The sequence below is a fragment of the Orbicella franksi genome, chromosome 12 (genome assembly GCF_964199315.1).
Source record: "Orbicella franksi chromosome 12, jaOrbFran1.1, whole genome shotgun sequence".
Lineage (NCBI taxonomy): Eukaryota > Metazoa > Cnidaria > Anthozoa > Scleractinia > Merulinidae > Orbicella > Orbicella franksi.
This window is the reverse complement of record NC_138156.1, coordinates 6,471,590-6,488,722: the sequence shown is the minus strand read 5'-3', so window position 1 is coordinate 6,488,722 and position 17,133 is coordinate 6,471,590. Positions and strand designations below refer to the sequence as shown.

The 17,133-nt window shown below is 37.2% G+C and overlaps 3 protein-coding genes and 1 non-coding gene across 6 annotated transcripts; 2 read left to right on the top strand and 2 right to left on the bottom strand.

Annotated features, from left to right (window-relative positions):
* Positions 1-757: 757 nt before the first annotated feature.
* Positions 758-3,570, bottom strand: LOC145462946 (uncharacterized). The gene is made up of 3 exons (XM_081446625.1): positions 2,949-3,570; positions 1,511-1,698; positions 758-1,320 (listed from the first exon to the last, which is right to left on the bottom strand). Exons 1-3 carry the CDS (start codon positions 3,334-3,336, stop codon positions 1,159-1,161), a joined length of 738 nt encoding a protein of 245 aa, XP_081302751.1. The 5' UTR covers positions 3,337-3,570; the 3' UTR covers positions 758-1,158.
* A 786-nt stretch (positions 3,571-4,356) lies between these two features.
* On the top strand, positions 4,357-4,429 carry Trnav-cac (transfer RNA valine (anticodon CAC)). Its single transcript has one exon. It is a non-coding gene; the product is annotated as a tRNA-Val (tRNA).
* Positions 4,430-5,703: 1,274 nt separating this feature from the next.
* LOC145462950 (uncharacterized) lies at positions 5,704-11,510 on the bottom strand. Of its 3 annotated transcripts, XM_081446629.1 has the most exons (7): positions 11,122-11,501; positions 9,273-9,334; positions 8,592-8,654; positions 8,036-8,112; positions 7,485-7,529; positions 7,317-7,370; positions 5,704-7,143 (listed from the first exon to the last, which is right to left on the bottom strand). In XM_081446629.1, exons 1-7 carry the CDS (start codon positions 11,356-11,358, stop codon positions 7,064-7,066), a joined length of 618 nt encoding a protein of 205 aa, XP_081302755.1. In that variant the 5' UTR covers positions 11,359-11,501; the 3' UTR covers positions 5,704-7,063. The 3 variants fall into 3 exon arrangements, with proteins under 3 accessions (XP_081302755.1, XP_081302756.1, XP_081302754.1); XM_081446630.1 differs by lacking the exon at positions 5,704-7,143 and having other exon boundaries at positions 7,150-7,370; positions 11,173-11,510; XM_081446628.1 differs by lacking the exon at positions 5,704-7,143 and having other exon boundaries at positions 7,150-7,370; positions 11,122-11,503.
* Positions 11,511-11,532: 22 nt separating this feature from the next.
* LOC145462949 (protein CUSTOS-like) lies at positions 11,533-16,796 on the top strand. Its single transcript, XM_081446627.1, has 6 exons — positions 11,533-11,689; positions 11,758-11,815; positions 12,586-12,699; positions 13,245-13,403; positions 14,689-14,765; positions 15,606-16,796. The coding sequence occupies exons 1-6, from the start codon at positions 11,614-11,616 to the stop codon at positions 15,779-15,781; spliced, it is 660 nt and encodes a 219-aa protein (XP_081302753.1). The 5' UTR covers positions 11,533-11,613; the 3' UTR covers positions 15,782-16,796.
* Positions 16,797-17,133: the final 337 nt, after the last annotated feature.

Here is a 17,133-nt window from a genome sequence, read left to right as displayed (position 1 = left end):
CTTATAGGAAATGAGAGCTAGTACATTACTTGCAAAAAATTATGGATGTTAAAATTTTGAAGGTGTTATTTCAGATGTTTAATTTTTGGACACTTTTTGTCTCACTTTAGACAGATTTCGGATGAAAATTGCAGACTCTTTGCTGAAACATAGCTAAAGTAAATTTATGCCAAAAAACATGCATTTAACAGTTTCAAACAACATCTATGAAAAATTATGATTATAGTTTTTTTTGCACCCTCAAGGTTTTACAGATACACCAATGAGAAAATAACACAAGTTGTAATCTATCAAGCTGTTATGTATCTCAAGTTCTGTGTTAACTAGAGTTTGGTCCATAAAGGAAACTAAGAGCTTTTGCACTATTTAAAAAGTTTTATACTGTACTGTAAATATTTCGGATGCTTAAAATTTTGGTTGCTTAAAAATTTGGGATGGCTCTATTTTTAGGCACTTAAAGCTAGAAATTGAAATTGTCCGAAATTTTTTACAAGTAATGTAGTCTATTTCTTTTTTGTAAATTTACTTAGTCTCATGGCATAAAAATGTCAAGCAACACATAGAAAAGAACTCTTCTATTGTGCATCGTGCATCAGGTAAATCAAAATTATGTGTTCAACTGTTTTCTTTCAGCAGATAGAAAATGGTAATAGTGCCAGTCAAATTTATGGACTCACAAATATAAACAACAGTAAATTTATACTAATAATAGAGGAGAAATTTATAAAAAGAAAAAGTTAATGTTCACTTAAATCAGATGGTGTAAATTAACTTTTATTACTCATTTTTTACAAATCTCTGAACTACAGTCCTAAAAAAACAGTCACATACTGTCACAATTTATTGCTTCAATACCTCTGATGTGCTCATCTTACTAAGATGACATTGCCTTTTAGAATTCAAATACTAACTAAATTAAGTTGCAGCTGCTACAGCCACTAAAAACAAAATTACAACACAAGTTTTCCACAACACAAACTTGACAAACACCACTATTAGTTGAGCTAATAATTATAACAGACTGCTACAAGCTTTAAAGCCATTTGATCATGATTTAGGGTCTACAAATGTTTTTCTCCAGTTTTTACAGTTTTCTAGACAACGTTTTTTTTCTATTTTTCTTTCCACTTCCACTTTTTACTTTTCTTGTGTAACCTATCAGTCCTCAGGTTCTGGCTCAAAATATTGCGTAGCCCAAGTGCCATCAATTCCGTCTACCCGAACAATGCAATAAAAATGTTGTGAAAGTATGTCATCACTTTCGTCACCTATTTCTCGGATATCATATGCTTTGTCATATTTGACCTCCAGAACGTCAATCTAGGTAAAGAAAAGGACAGTCATTAAATCTCAGTAGTTACACAGGTAGATTGAAAATATGAACAGTGTACTATATAAAGAAACCTCCAAATGCAGGTTGGTTTTCATTTCAGGGACTATTTATGGCATCATATGCAAGTACCAGTCAACCTAGTAACCTATTTATTTCATGTATCTTATATTTTCTTACCTGCGTTGTATCTTTAGCATCTCCTATCATGTCGAATTTTGTTACTTGAAGAACAGGTAGTCTCTTCTCTTCAAATTGCGTTTGGAAAGCTTCAGTGACATCAACCAGTGTTTCCCGCATTTCACCCATGAAGCAGAGATCCATTTTCTTTGGGCTGTCTTTTTTCTTCAGAACGTAACCTGGAGTATCTGTAAGGTTCAGAGAGACACCAAGTTAAAAATATTTTTCTGGGTCTCTTCAACCAAATCAACCAAACAAATTGTGGTTAGACTCATTGGTCCAACAGAAGGTGACCTAGTTACTACTAGATCTCTGGATAAAACTTCTAAAAAAAACACACCAGTTTAAAATGCATAATTTTTTCAGGGAGCTTAGTTTTGGGTGGGCCAGTTTCTGGAAGTGCTTTCTTTAAAGACTGCTTATTAAACCAGGAAAAACAGATGCTGAGAAGCTCAAATCTTTTTTGGAGTTAAACAGCCCTGCTTTAAGCTTCTTCAAGCTTCTTGTTTTCAGGAGGGCAAATATATTATTTTTAGAAGGGTTTGGAATTAACAAAAATGGTTAAGTTTATGCCTTTGAAAAGGATTTTCCATGTTAAAACTATTAACATGGAAATTAGTGGACTAATTAACATGGACTATTAAGTGCAGCACTGAACCAGCATGAATATAGAGTAAATTTTCATTTCTGCAAGTCGATGTTAGGTAAAAGTAAAAGAAAAAAGAACAGACCGCCCATGACGTCACTACCATAAATCACAAACATAAATCACAAACATCGGGGAACAGTATTGGAATGTGACAATGCGAGAAATAACGAAGGTCAATTGGATCAGATTTTTCACCCAACTTCTTTCGCAATATTCCAGGTCGGTCGAAGATATCAACAAGACATGACAACGAAGTCAAGTTGTTCGCGTGTGGCTTTTGTCTGGAACGAGAAGCACGTTTGTTTATACACGAACAAACTAAAAACAAAAACCCAAACCGAGGTGAAGTAACCCCAAACACGAGTTAATCAGAGGCTCCGATCTGATATATGCTGTAATTTATAGAAAACATGGCGACAGCTAACAAAGACCATTGACTGACCTCTGAAAATTCCCACGTGTTCCACAAAACAAAAGATGCACTCACGCTTTGAAGACAAAAGATACTCAAGAACATGCGAGCTGAACAGAGTAAAATTTAAAAGAAAAAGTAATTTTGCACGCTAATTTTCCAGAAGCTGGGTTTGTGTAAAACGAAAATTAAAGCTCAAAAACATGCTAAGCGCGAACTCCAATATTCCCCTTGAAGTTCGTGTTCGATCGCGCGCGACTGCACACGCGACTTGATCACGAACGACCCACAGAACAGCTTTCGAAAGCAAAAAGAGATGTTTTGTAACTCAGCACTAATTTTGAAAAGCCTATGGGCGTAATAAATCACTAATTCACCTTTGGTTGGTTCCTCTAAATCGGCCAGGATGCACTCGACTGTATCCGGTTCTTGTTCTTCGTCCTCGACTTCTTCATCGTCTTCCTCATCTTCGTCGCCCTCTGTAGCCGGGGCCCCCTCGTTTTCGTCCTCTTCCTCGTCATCTTCATCACCTTCCTCGTCCCCTTCTTCATCTCCAACTCCTTCGCCTTCGTAATCCTCGTCCTTGTCGTCGTCCTCTTCTTCAAGGTCGTCCTCTTCTTCGTCTTCATCGTCGCTCGCGCCCTCCTTCGCCGCAACGCGATCACGTGCCTCCACGGCAGCCCGCCGCTTCGTTCGGACATTACTTTCAACTTCTTCGGGCTCCTCATCTTCTTCTTCGCTCGAATGCTTACGTTTTCGTGGCATTACTCGAATCAGAAAATCACCCAAGAAGAGCCTTGGAAGGAAAATGCGGGTAAAATGCGTATAAAACTGCCTTGAATGTAATGGACAATGGCTGGAAGTAATAACCGCGCAAACCTTACCGCGTGGGGGAGAATTGAGAAAATTTGAATCTGGACAATGGACGCCAAATGGACTCCGGGATTAAATTCTTTGGAACAATACTTCCGCACGTGTTAAAGCAGACAAAAATTAGTTGTTGATTCAGAAAATCCATTTCGTCTAGAACAAAGTGAAATGACAAAAGAATATTGACAGGCAAAATGGAGTCGTATGCGAATCTAAAATTTGATTGTACAAATCCAACTTCGTTTTCTTTATGAGATAACCCTGCAGATGTTTCAGATTTCCTTGGGGATCTGATAAACTCTGATTTTCATTTAGCAATTAAACAATTTTTTTTCACGATTTTGTTTGTTTGTTCCAAAATTTCATGTTTTCACATTTCTATGAATCTTTAGTTACAAAATTAAAATAAATTTAACTTATAAAATTAACACAATGCACTTGTTTTAAAGGCATAATAGTTTGATGCTATAGTGCTTTACGTGATATCTGCGGACGTAATATCTGGTTCACCGACCCGGTCCAGGTAATTAAGTTGAAATGGCGTCGACTGACTACATTTGTTTTTGGTAGGAGAAAAGTAGACAGGATGAAAAGCAAGCAGCTATATGCATTTCTTTTACAGTCTGCGGAAATTTTTGAGATTTTAAATTAAATACCGTATGGAAAAGAGTTAACAAGGGGAGCAAGAACGGTTGAGTTCGGTAGTAGCTACTACACAGTTCTCTAATGGTATTGTCGTATATAAGAATTTCAAAATTCAAAATTCAAATTTCAAAACATAATGAAAATATCAAGTCTTGAACATAGGGGACTGACTTTGACCGACAGAAACTTAACCGAGTTCTATTTTCAACAACGACTACAAAAAAACAAAATTAAATTAAATAATATAATTTTCCCTTTCAAAAGCAGGATGTCTTTGTAGTGTAGTGGTTATCACGTCCGCCTCACACGCGGAAGGTCGCAGGTTCGAGCCCTGCCAAAGACATTTTTTTTTCTCGCATTCTTTTTTTTTTTTCATTTGAATTTTCGTTTTAATTTTCATTAGTCGATGTACAATCATCTTTTCCAAAATTGGGCATTAAAAACAAGAAGACGAAAGGAAACCCACACCAATGATCGCGCAAACTGCAAACTGAGCTTCGGTTTATCCTGCCCCAGCCAAACATGGTTTCCTATATATTTTTTCCCCATCAAATGTTTTGCATCACCTGACTCCAGTATCAACTTGGCCATTCATTCAAAACAAGCAGAAAACAAAACAGAGCAAAACAACAAGAGAATCAATAAAACAGAAGACCTCACCAAACTCCGATTTCTGGCGGCATGCGTGAATTGACTCCGTCATTGATATGTCTTAAAAAAAAAAAAAAAACTAGGCGTTTGTCATCTAGTCCTGTACACTGCTGAAAGAAATATTTATTATAAATTAAACTGGTCCTTCTGACTGAATTTGATGTATCTGATGTGCGGAAAATAACGCACCTTCGCTATCCGAATAATTATGAGTGAAAGAGAGCAAAATTTGCGTGACGTTGAAAGCAACAAAACGAGCGTGACAGCGAGGGTAGGATGCTGTGCCAGTTTGATCGCCACCCTTGGCCCATGGCTGCATAGGGTCATTCGAATTGTTTTCTTTGCCCTCGGTAACATGGGTTGGGAACGGACGGATTGAACATCAAAACATAAATGAATATAATATCAAAACAGAATTGAATGAATAGTTACTGATGTGAATTAACATAGAGTGAAAAAGAAGAAAGTGAAGAGAAAGCTGGACAGGATACCGTAAATTAAAGCACTTGCAATGAAACCGATAGGGAAAGTCATGTTTTATTTAATTATGTCAAATTGCTTGTGCACTTCAATAATTAAAATAACTGATCAGTTAGAGGACAGGTGCACAGATGACATCACTTTAAAACAACAATTTTTTGTTTGTTTGTTTATTTATTATATAAAAAAAATAAATTCCATGTTACTGTGTGCCTGTTCAGAAATAACTGATCACAGTACTTAGACATCAAAAATATGAGGTAAGAACATCAGTCATGATCAGTAACACACTCGCCTATTGCATTGTGGGCCAATTTTCTGTTCTTACCACATTTTAACGTCATCTGTGAACAGACGCACAGCAATATGGTACCTATTTGTTTAACTGACAATAACAACCACTTTCGCATACATGTGCACACAACAGGTTATCTTCAGATATACAAAGCAAACAAGCAAGCATACAATTACGAATATTAAAGCAACAACAACAAAATCAGATGTACATCCAGGATTGAAAATGTTTATTAATTTTCCTTCAATGTATACTACTTAAGAAACACATTCTGTTGATGTTACAGAATCAGCAGTTTATTGATGTACACTAATGCAAATTCAATAGCAGTCTTGTGCCCCACTACTGGAGTTGTGATATAGAAAACTCACGTTTAAAAAAAATGTCATGCCGCTTCATGCACAAAAGTTGGAAAGCAAGCAAGGAATGAAAATAAATTAAATCAATAACAAGTTCTACATTACAATATCATGCTATAGTGCACATTTTTAATAGTATCTCTTAAACACTATATAAATTTCCCGTGATGAGTCACTAAGATTATTGTGCAGTTCCAGAAAATGTCCATACTCTCCCCCTCAGGCTAGAAGGGATTGGAATTTCCTGGGGTTGGGGGTGGGGTTTTGTAAGACCAAAAAAATTTTAAAGAAATGTATGAAGCTTAATTGGAATTTCCAGAGGGGTGGGGGTCTTATTCTGTAGGTGAGGTATGGATATGGACAAATCTTGGCTCATTCAGTTTCATTTGTATGCATGGGAAAATCACATTTAACTGAACAGGGGTTTGGCACTGGGCAAACTGACTGGCTGGAAGGAAGATTTTGCCTGCCTGGTTTGACCATCTAGAGGAAATTTTTACTTGTAAAGAAGTGTGGTTCAAATAGTTTTGCCCGTCTGCAAAAACCAGCTGCCCTTCTGCTGAAAACATTAATGAAACCCCTGCTGAACCCCTGCCCTCAACACGAGAGATGTCCTGTCAGTGATAATCCTCATCAAACATGAGATCAAAAGTTCATTAATTTAATTTGGTATATATTAATTTTGCTTTTTATGATACAACAGAACACTAATTTACAGATAGAGTAGTACACATTTCAGTGCACTTAAATAAAATATTAAATAACTATTTATCACAAATTCAATGAGGGGCAACAACTCTTATTAAGGCTGTCTCCAAGACGCAGCATCCTGTTTACCTCAAATTTAAAGAAATTTTTAAATTTAAAGAAATGTTTACTAGGAAACTACAAAATTAATAATATAATCTTCAATTTGGAACATTACAAAAATTTTGGGTGCGTTTTATTTTCTCACAATATTTCCAAAAAATGTACCCTTCCCCTTCCCAGAACTTTAACATAACATTAATTTTTTATTTAAAAAATGTAGGCTGTAGGAACAAACTGTCTTTATACAATCAAACACATCATAATGCCTATCAAAAAAAAAAAAAAAAAAGAAATGGTACAATTATCTGAGAATACTTTCTAAACCACACTGTCACAGACAGCTACAAATGAATGACACTGTGAAGATATATTTATTATTTTGTCATTGGAATGAAGGTATGCTCTCAAAGTTGTAGCCTCTTTGCCCTTTTGTAGCTCTGTATATGTAAATTATGTGATATCCTGCCAAAGACAAACAAAGAGGGATCAGAAACCTGTTGACGTAATTCAAGATTTAATTTGCCGGGCAGCGTGCAGTTAATTGTTACATGTAGGTCGTGGAAAAGAGAACAGTGAGGGAGACCAGGCTAGGGGTTTTTGAGAATCAGCATCAAAACAAATGATAATAATTTTACCTCCAGGAAGAATGCAGATAGCAGCACACACAAAAAATATAACACTCTTCATTCCTGAGTAAGAAAAACAACATTTCATTATTAAAACATGTACGTTTGCTTGTCATATTAATATTGTTAATCTTAAGAAAATTAGTGAAGTCAGGAGAGAAAAGGAAGAATACACACCATCCTGCTTTGTAGCTGCCAGAATTATTCCAGCTAAAAGAAAAGCTAGAAAGAAACAGAAAATCATTTAGTTACTGAGCAAATTTTGAATACATAAAACTTGCATGTAAACCAATAAATTATAATTTATTTATAATAAGTAGGGTCTTTCTCAGTGGGGGTACAGTATGTGAGGGTGCACACAAAATTATTTATTTTTAGGTGTCAATAATATGGAGGACAATAATTGTCTAATTATTAGATGAAGAGGTTAGAAAAGTGAGAGCATTCTGTAAAGGATCCCTGTCAGTACCATTACGAAAAGGAATTTTGTTCTATGGTCAAATCAATAGAAGATGCACTTCCTTTATTTGCTGCTTGTTTTCATGAAACAACAATATTTATCAGCAGTGTTCAGTTGTATAGATTTTGATTCTGTTTCTCTCTTTTTCTATAAACAGCTTATTAATTGGTTGCACCTCATTCTCTAGCTCCAGGCATATGCCTACATCTGCAGTTCAAGACATGCAGTAATATCATCACAGAGGATTACAAATGAAATTCATACATACCAATTCCAGCCACAAAAAGCAAAAAAGCTGCTGTTACAGTCTTCCAATTTTCTCTTATTCTTGGATGTCTTAGCCAACTGTTGACAAACAAATAAAAACTTGTAATCAGGAAACACTAATAACAAATCCCACTTCAAAGGGCCTATGTAAGGGTCCAGGATCTTATCAGGGTTGATACGGTACATAGCCTAGGAGGATCTCAAGGGGAATTTTCTTATTTTAATTTTTGAGAGGTAAATCAAGACAAATACAGTAGCTACATAATATTATACGTGCATATACTCTAGGAAAATGGGAGGGGATTTTGACAGATGTGAAGCTTACGTGTTACATTTTTAGTGCTTTTTCAAACTCAAGAGTTATGACAGCTGCACTAGTGACACATGAAGGAATCTAAATGTACATGACCATCATTTGGGTTAACTAGAAAAACATAATATTATTATAGCTACCGGGGAGCCTTGATTTAAGTATATAAAAAAATCTTCAAATGTCATTGACTACCTAAAATTTTAAAAAATGTTAGTTCATCAAAAATTGTCATACCGGTACTTACAATAGTGCTTCTTTTTTAAAGTTACTAACATCTTCTTGAGAATCAAATTCTAGTGAGTTTCCACTACAAGAGATCACAAAATGCAAAATCCTGATCAGCGTTCATGAGAATACACATTGCTGCATTAAAACAACAGGTTTAATATTATAATAGTAATTTTATAAAATGACTGGACACCCCATAATATATTATAGTGTGACTTCTCTAACCATTACGCCACCTAACAAAATTTTCTACAATTTAGTGAATGAAAATTGTGGAGGTTAACAATATTCTCCCTGTATCAAGCCGTACATTACAAAGGCAACAGATTTGTGGTCATTTTGATTAGTAACTATTTGAAAACCTTTAAATGCCAGTGGTCAATTTGCAAAGAATTTGCTTATAGGAAGTGGCCTTCAGGTCGGAATCCTCGCATGGTAAACATTTTGAATTCTCCTTGTTGAGGTTGTATATTGTTGCTCTTCTAGCACATGGTTATAAGTTTCTTACTATATATATATAATAGTATACAGATTTTGCAAAATTACATGATTGTACATGCATCTGAACTCTGTATTGTACAGAGTGATATATCTCACAAAAGAACACAGTTCTGTAGAAAGTTTTTAAAATTAATCATTCATAGCTCCCCCTCTCAAATCTTTCCATTAGGCCTGAAGGGTAGCTTTTAACACATACCCAACACTTTCTGTTTTTCTCCTATCAGAATTTGCACCATATGAGCTTGATGAGGCTTGAAACTACAAAATAAGATCAAAATGATTTAGTGGCTCATCATATTTATTTAGTAAAATATAATCTTGATCAAACTCCTGCTCAGATCAAACTCCTCTACAGGCTGAGATAACTTCTAATCAAAAGCACAGAAGTGATCATGTTCAAGGATTGCCACAATATTTGCCACCCACGACTTCACAGTAGATTTTTTTTGAGCAGGAACTTGTGGTACACTGTACTTGTAGCTGAGAACAAAACGCCTTTTGCTGCCAGGTTCTAAGACTTGACAACCCTTGACAATCATTGAATGAATGTAATACATCAAAATAAATCAATATGAAAGACCGTGTTTAACCACATTTCCGGACACCAAGAAAAGAGTTGTAAATATCACACATACACAAAATGTAGCCAAGGGGTTTTAATGAACTTCAATGTGTTTGGAAATCTGGTGAAAAACTGTCTTGAATGAATATATCTTCTCAATCGAAACTAAAACTAAGCAGAAAACATTTACAGAAATTTAATCATAAAAATCTATGATAACAATCAAGATCAGATATCCAAACACAATCATGGTCAAGATTTTCATATGATTGTTTAAACTTGATGATTTTTTAAAATGATTTGACTAGTCAATGTGCCCATCTCCAGGGATTCAATTGGGAAGAGCCAGTGGTTGATGATGGGGTAGGGAATTCGATACTATCATAGGAGGGGTAGGCGGGATTTGAACAAGTTGCCTTCAATGAGGTCGTGGTGATCACAGCATTACAGAAGGTATCAACATACAATACCCTTCTTGGTAATATTACATTGTGGATCAAAAGCAATACCTCTACAAGGTTTGTATAGTATTTGAAGATAATGTAAAGTTTCACTTGTGAAATTTTAGTCACTTCTAGCTTTTTAATATTTATTTATTTATTTTTACCTAATTATTTTATTTTATTTTCTTATTTTACTTTTCTTAAAAGTTTAAAGGTTTTTAGGTTTAATAATATATATATAAGAATTATTCGTGGCACAATGGAAGCTACAAGTGGGCCCTTCAAGGGTGACTTTCTCTCTTTTCCACAACTAATTTTTCTTACGTATGTTCTAAGGTTGGGGTATTAGATTATTAAGTATAAACATCATTTTTGTCCCAAGAGATGGAAATTTGACCAGCCAAAAATTCAAAATCTCTAATGCCCAGGGTACAGCCCAGGGAGGGGGTGGGGGGATATGACTGCTGCATAAGTGCTAGACTATAGCTAAACCGGAGCCAGAAGAAAACAATAAGAGAAGAACAATAAAAGAAATATAAGAGTACTTCTTCAACAGCCACAGAGAGAGAAGGAGGGGTGAGAAATAGAACATACACTGACTGAGCATGTTAATATGAATATTTTATAGATTAAATTAAATTATTTATTTACACAGCAGTTGGAGATGTACTGGCAGCAAGTAAGGTACGACAAGATGTTAAAATTTCAGTTTTCAAGAGTATTTTAGTAGATTAGCATAGAATGCGTCACGACTTCTAGTCAGTCATGTCCAGAAATAGAACAGTCTGAAACTCTGTTTTTCACGCCTACTAGTTGTTAGTCATAAATAAATAAAGACTATTACAAAAAGAAAGAAGAAACCGAGAAGATACCTTAAATATCGAAATTAAAGATTTTTGCTGTAAGTCGACAGAGATAACAGCGCAACGTGCACCTAAAAATACGTTTCAACCTGTACAACAAACGCACATTCACGGTCACAGTCACTACACCTCTACAGGCTTCTACAAGAAGCAACGTAATTTGGAGTTGAGGTTTACCTTATTTGCCAACCATACACCTCCATACCCTAGATCTCTGTCTTCACTTACTTCCCCGCTTCTTTCAGCATGTTCGAGATCATTCTGCACCTCAACATTGGGTTCTAAAGGTCTAGGAGCTCGTTCCTTCTTCTTTGATCGTCTTGTACGTGTTGCTATTTCGGAAACGTCGCTGTCCTCCTCGTCTGCTGAATTCAACAGCTCATTTTTCATGCTATACGGTACATTAGATGCCATGACCTTTGTTGACTTTAAATTTCAAATCCGCCCAGCTAAACCATGTTTTCATGCATTTATAACGACGTGACTGAATAAACGTTGTTTCTCCGTAAAAATTAATTATCAGCCTCTATGTTTTTCTTATTTTCTGACAGTCGCCTCTCTTTGATGTTTGCGCTCTTTTGACCGGGAGAGAGTAAGTTTGAATATAGCCTCGTTCTCAAGACACAAAAATTTCATTTTCTTGGGGGGTAGTCTTGTCTAACATTCAACATGGCCTCTTCAAGTGAAAGTTCCGAGGCAGAAGACTTGGAGAAATTTGCTGTCATAACTGACATTGTTAACTCAGGTGAGTTATGGTAAGAGCAAAATAATTTTATATCTGTAAACTCACTTTCTCGTTAACTTCTTTCATAGAGGTCGTTAAATTTAATGGCAGTTCCCATTCACCTGCAAAATCTAAGCCAAGTTTGAGGTGAGTGAACTTTGTAATGAAAAACTTTAAGTTTAATTTCCTATATTTTAAAGATTAACGAAAGCAAATAAAGAAGGATAGAGTAGACCAAATAATTAAGGATTAAGAGAGACATACTAGCTCATGTATGTATATTTAGATCCAGTGAATGTGCAATTTACTTCAGCTTGACACCATACCCTCCCCCCCTCTTCTACTCCCCCACCCTCCCTAAGGACTGGATTTACTAATTTAGAGAAGAACACGGGGATCACAAGGGAATGAGAAGAACCATACAATGTGCAGTGATGAAGTTGTTTTCTGTTCACCTCAAAATAGGGAGCTTAAGCAAACCACGATCTAGATGGCAACAAGAACATCACCAAACAAAAGATTTAATGAGCAAAACAATAGCTGCGCACATACATTATAAATCCTTATACATTTCTTTACCATCTTCTGTAAAACAAGAACGTGAAATGATAAAGTTCTGTACATAGTCTGAGGCATGCGAACGATGACGGCTAATTTTTTGTATTTCCATTTGGAATTAAATGCTGTCATTGCATATTTAGCCTGAGAACATATTTAGAGCCATTGGCGTACCGAACAGGTCTAGAAAATTGTGAATTTTGCCAAAAAATATAAATTCATTTTTGACTTGGCATTTTCCTTGGCGTTGGCATTGGGGTCGTCATTGCTACCTAATGTGAGACTCTTTGTTTCTTCTTTATCTCGAGTTGATTTCATTGACTAATTTTTAATTTTGATTTTGTGGTTGTTTACTGAAGACACTGGCAGGAGGATGAGGACGTTGCCTCCTCAACATCGGAATTGATAACACCTGAGTTTAGACAACATGTTGCAAATAAGCTGTCAAAATTTCTGGACAAGAACTACATCTGGTAATTTATGAAATATAATTTGTGTCTGGATTTATGAAAACTGTATTAATTTCAACACAACCATTCTACCACTCTTCCAAGAAAATTTATTGGCTTTTTCACTCAATCAATCACAGGCAGTCTGTCACTACACAGCTTACTGACCTACCTTGCTTTTGTGTGGCTGGCTGGCTACTGGACCCTAAGCCTGCAGGGAATGGTGGGCCAAGGCTGTCCTGCAAAAAAAATGACCAGTTTTACTGACAAAAATGCCCCTCTCTGTGACCCACCCTAGCAACCCCCTCCCCCCCCCAATGGGATTAGACCCTGGGGGCCTTGCTTGGTGTCAGCTGGTATCAGCTGGTAGCCAAGGACCTCCCTAACAGACACTTCCCTTGGTTTTCAAACACAGCAACAGCCTCCCTGCTGGCTATTTCATTTTAAGGCTTGGGGACTACAGTCATTCTTGCTTCTTACTTAAGTGAAATGATATCACTGATGTTATATACTTTGCCAAAAGCTTGATGCTTTGTATGTGTCAATAAATTTTCTCTTTGTCATGTCAGCACTCAAGAAGTTGAACATCTACAAAATGGACATGACAACAGTTCACATGAATCTTCTGGGATCAGGTTGCTGTTGACATCCAATCACAGATTACTGGAAGAATCCAGTTCTACTGTCAGTAAAAAGAATAAGATTAACATCTCAAGCAGTAGTGAAAGGTAGTGTTCAGCCCATAATCCCAAACAAGCATGGATGCCATTATTATAATTGTTATTATTTTAATTTTGGAAGTTGTCCAAATAAATTCTTCATTTGGGTTAGGTCCAAATTGACAAGCTGTTTTGGGCAGTTCTGTGTGCACAATGTAAATATCAGTAAATACGATTACATCCTGGTCCAATTTGGATTTCAAATAATTGAATTCAAAAAATTCCCCTACCTGCAAAATTCGACTCAGTCTCCAAATGGGAAGCACATAGTCTTATTATGTTTACCTATTATAACTAATTTGTATTTGGAGTGTTATAGCCTTGCAAGTAATGTAAGATCCTTGATTATAACAAGGATGTTCCCAAGATCTTATCAAACATCCTACATGTACATTATCAGTGTGAGTCTGGGAATTTTTTTGATCTTATCTCAGAGATCTCTTGGATGGGGGAAGAACTGATTGCACCGAGACATATGTCTGTTTACTGAGATCAATACAATGACAATCATATCCTGGAGCTTCAGAAATAAATTAAGTGGAATGAAGATGTTACTATCTGCACCGTTGTAATCACAATTTAAGCAGTTCCTGAAAGACATTTTCAGGAATTCAGCGTTAGCAATGCAGCATTCTACCAACTGACCTATGATGACCCATACATTGGGAGCAGGCCAAATTCATTTTAACCTCTGAAAGTGTGAGTGTGGGAATTTTTTTGATCTAATCTCAGAGATCTCTTGGATGGGGGAAGAACTGATTGCACCGAGACATATGTCTATTTACTGAGATCAATAGAATGACAATCATGTCCTGGAGCTTCAGAAATAAATTAAGTGGAATGAAGATGTTACTATCTGCACGGTTGTAATCACAATTTAAGCAGTTCCTGAAAGACATTTTCAGGAATTCAGCGTTAGCAATGCAGCGTTCTACCAACTGACCTATGATGACCCATACATTGGGAGCAGGCCAAATTCATTTTAACCTCTGAAAGAAATAAAACATGTACATAGAATGAGATTGATGTGAACCGTGGTAATACAAGATGTGACGATCTCTATAATATTGTAATTGCAGTCTAAAATTTAACCCGAAGAAAGATTTTGAAAACAACTTTAAAAGTAGATTTTTCGGCTTAAATATCAATTGCTTAATAAATGCAATTACAATAATATTGTGATGTGGTCATGTGTTCATTTCATTTACTGCAGCTAGTGTCCTTCATTCTTGACTTATATCCATACCTCAGCAGAAAATAGACATCTTGAATACTATTTGTATTGCTTTTTCAGCGATACCAATGATGAAGAGCTGGACCGCTTAGCAGAAGCAGCAGTGTCTGGATACTCAATCATCCTAACAGGTGAAGGTAAGACCATTTTTTTCTGTCAACAGTCAGGAATTATTATCTCAGCTCCCAGTAACATGACGTGTCTTGTGCTCCAATGCACCAGAAAAGTGTAACAATTTACACAAAGCACTCAGCTTGACTCTTTTGCGCATTGCCCATGCAACCCTAAAATGCATATCAGTGTACTTGTACAGTGTTTGAGTCACGGAGCAAAATGATAAACCAGGTTGATGGGCAAGGAAGGGGGTTTCACACACACAAAATCAATATCATTACTCCTACTCCCGTCCCTGGGGGGAAGACTTCCATGTAAAAAGGATGGGCGTGCTCGTCGGAAATTTTGAAAAGAAGCCCTGGGAGGTACCAAGATCCTGTTATGTGGGCGTGGCTTGACCTTTTTTCCCACCCCTAGGTAAAGTCTGCATGCAAGCCAAGTGGCCCATCAGGCCGGAGCTTATCCCGGTTTCTGTAGCATGAAGCGACTAGGAGTATTTCTACTCCCCCCTGGATGGGATGCTAGTCCATCGCAGGGTTACCCCCAGCATTAAGTTCGCCGGTACCCATTTAGGAGGTACTAATTCTAAAACAATACATGATCTCCTGTTATATTTTTTTGGTTCAATACCCTAAAAGGTACTGCGAAGGCTCCCTCTGTGGACCTTTTGAGGCTAAACACCCTAAGAGGTACCAAAAGCGCCTTACCTTACCCCTAAAAGGTACGACGAGCACCCCCCCCCCCTCCCCGGGGCTCCCTTGGCAGGTTTATACTGTGGAAATAAAAGCTGTGATTATGATAAACAAGTAGGGTTAATTAGTTGCATACTTCCTATATGCTTCTTATTTGCATTTACGATGCAGCTCACAGCCGCAGCAGAGAACAGGTTGAACACGAAGCCGTCCAAACGAACGGCGTGAAACGAAAGAAAGAGAAGAAAAGAAAGAAGGAAAAGAGGAAGAAGACTAAAGTCGATGAGGAGAAAAAGGAAAAGAAGCACAAGAAACATAAGAAAGAAAAATTTAAAGAGAAAACGTGAGGTTCAGAATCTCCATAATGGGGCTCAATGGAAAAAAACCGACGAATAGTAGTTCGTTTATGCTCAACTCCGAAAACATCCGACCACGACGTGTGATGCTAACCGACTTAGCCGAAGGTCATCCGACGCTTCTTAGGTAAATCCGACAGCTCCCGACTAAACGCTGGCCGGTTGGACTTTCTCAAAGTCCGTTTCCGCAGTTTTGATAGTCGGTCGGAAACCGTCGCTCATTTTATAGAAGTAGAAGCCGACTTGTGGCAAGTCGAGGCTACAGTCGGAGATTGCTGAGAAGAAAACGCAAATTGTCAATTAATTCCGAGAGTGCCCGATCAAACCATAAGCAACTATCGAACCTTTGTGTACAGCTGAGGGCGGTGTACACAGGCTCATCCAACCAGGTGAAGGTTTGTCAAGTTATCCTTAATCAGTGCTATCAACTCCGATAGTAACCGACTAAACTGCTCTACGATAATTAAGATTGTCAAAGAGTGACAGTGCATTGTTCTGCTTCCTTCAGGATAATTTAACATAGTTAGAAAGCATTGATTGCGTCCTGAAAGTACCCCGGCTGAAAATGATCATTTCAGAGCGCTCTGTCAAGTCCGAAAATCATGCCATGGTGCTTCGACCTGTGCGTCGTTGGAGCATAACCGACGATTAACCGAAGGTCACCCGATTATGTTCGATTAACCTCCCCACCCCTCACTCCCCGGAAAAGTACAGTATCGAGATGAAATGAGCATTGCTATCGGATGATTCTTGTGATCATCTCTAGAAGCACTCGGCTAGTGAACATATGCGAGTCAGAAGTGGTTAATCGTGCTCACCCCCCCCCCCCCCCGCCTCTCCGAATATGCAGCTGATTTTCTGGAAAAAGCCCCTGAGCGACAGAGAAACCTTCAAGTTTGTCATGTTTCTTGTTGGAAATGGTTGCGCTTTAGAGTTAATCTCGAGATGGATCATAACTCGCACAGGCTTGGGCCGAGTGATGGACCACTGCCGAGTTGAATTCCGAAGATTGTCGGAACGACCATCGATATACTTCAGAAATAATCGACTTAAAAGTGCGCGACTCTCTGGCATATTCAGAGATTAAACGAGTAGAGAGGACGCGTGAAAACGAAATGTCTGCTGAAAATACAGCACATATAGACAAGCAAACGCCAGAGTTTTTACTCAAACTATCAGTTCTTGTTTGAGCACATATGCACGGGGATTTAACGTAATGATCACCAAGGGGAAATAATCATAACATTGATATGAATTGTCCTAACTAATACAACAAGAAATATGTGCAGACCAGAGAGGAGAATTTGTATTTTGACACGAGTTCAAAGCGATAACGTAGGTAT

Coding starts and splice junctions, on each gene's coding strand:
- LOC145462946 (XM_081446625.1), bottom strand. CDS start 3,336: ATGCCACGAAAACGTAAGCATTCGAGCGAAGAAGAAGATGAGGAGCCC. Junction 1,699..2,948: donor TTTAGAGGAACCAACCAAAG/GTGAATTAGTGA, acceptor TGAACCTTACAG/ATACTCCAGGTTACGTTCTG. Junction 1,321..1,510: donor ATGCTAAAGATACAACGCAG/GTAAGAAAATAT, acceptor TTCTTTACCTAG/ATTGACGTTCTGGAGGTCAA.
- LOC145462950 (XM_081446628.1), bottom strand. CDS start 11,358: ATGGCATCTAATGTACCGTATAGCATGAAAAATGAGCTGTTGAATTCA. Junction 8,655..9,272: donor AGAAAAACAGAAAGTGTTGG/GTATGTGTTAAA, acceptor GATCTCTTGTAG/TGGAAACTCACTAGAATTTG. Junction 7,371..7,484: donor GGCAGCTACAAAGCAGGATG/GTGTGTATTCTT, acceptor TTTCTTACTCAG/GAATGAAGAGTGTTATATTT.
- LOC145462949 (XM_081446627.1), top strand. CDS start 11,614: ATGGCCTCTTCAAGTGAAAGTTCCGAGGCAGAAGACTTGGAGAAATTT. Junction 11,816..12,585: donor AAATCTAAGCCAAGTTTGAG/GTGAGTGAACTT, acceptor TGTTTACTGAAG/ACACTGGCAGGAGGATGAGG. Junction 12,700..13,244: donor CTGGACAAGAACTACATCTG/GTAATTTATGAA, acceptor TTGTCATGTCAG/CACTCAAGAAGTTGAACATC.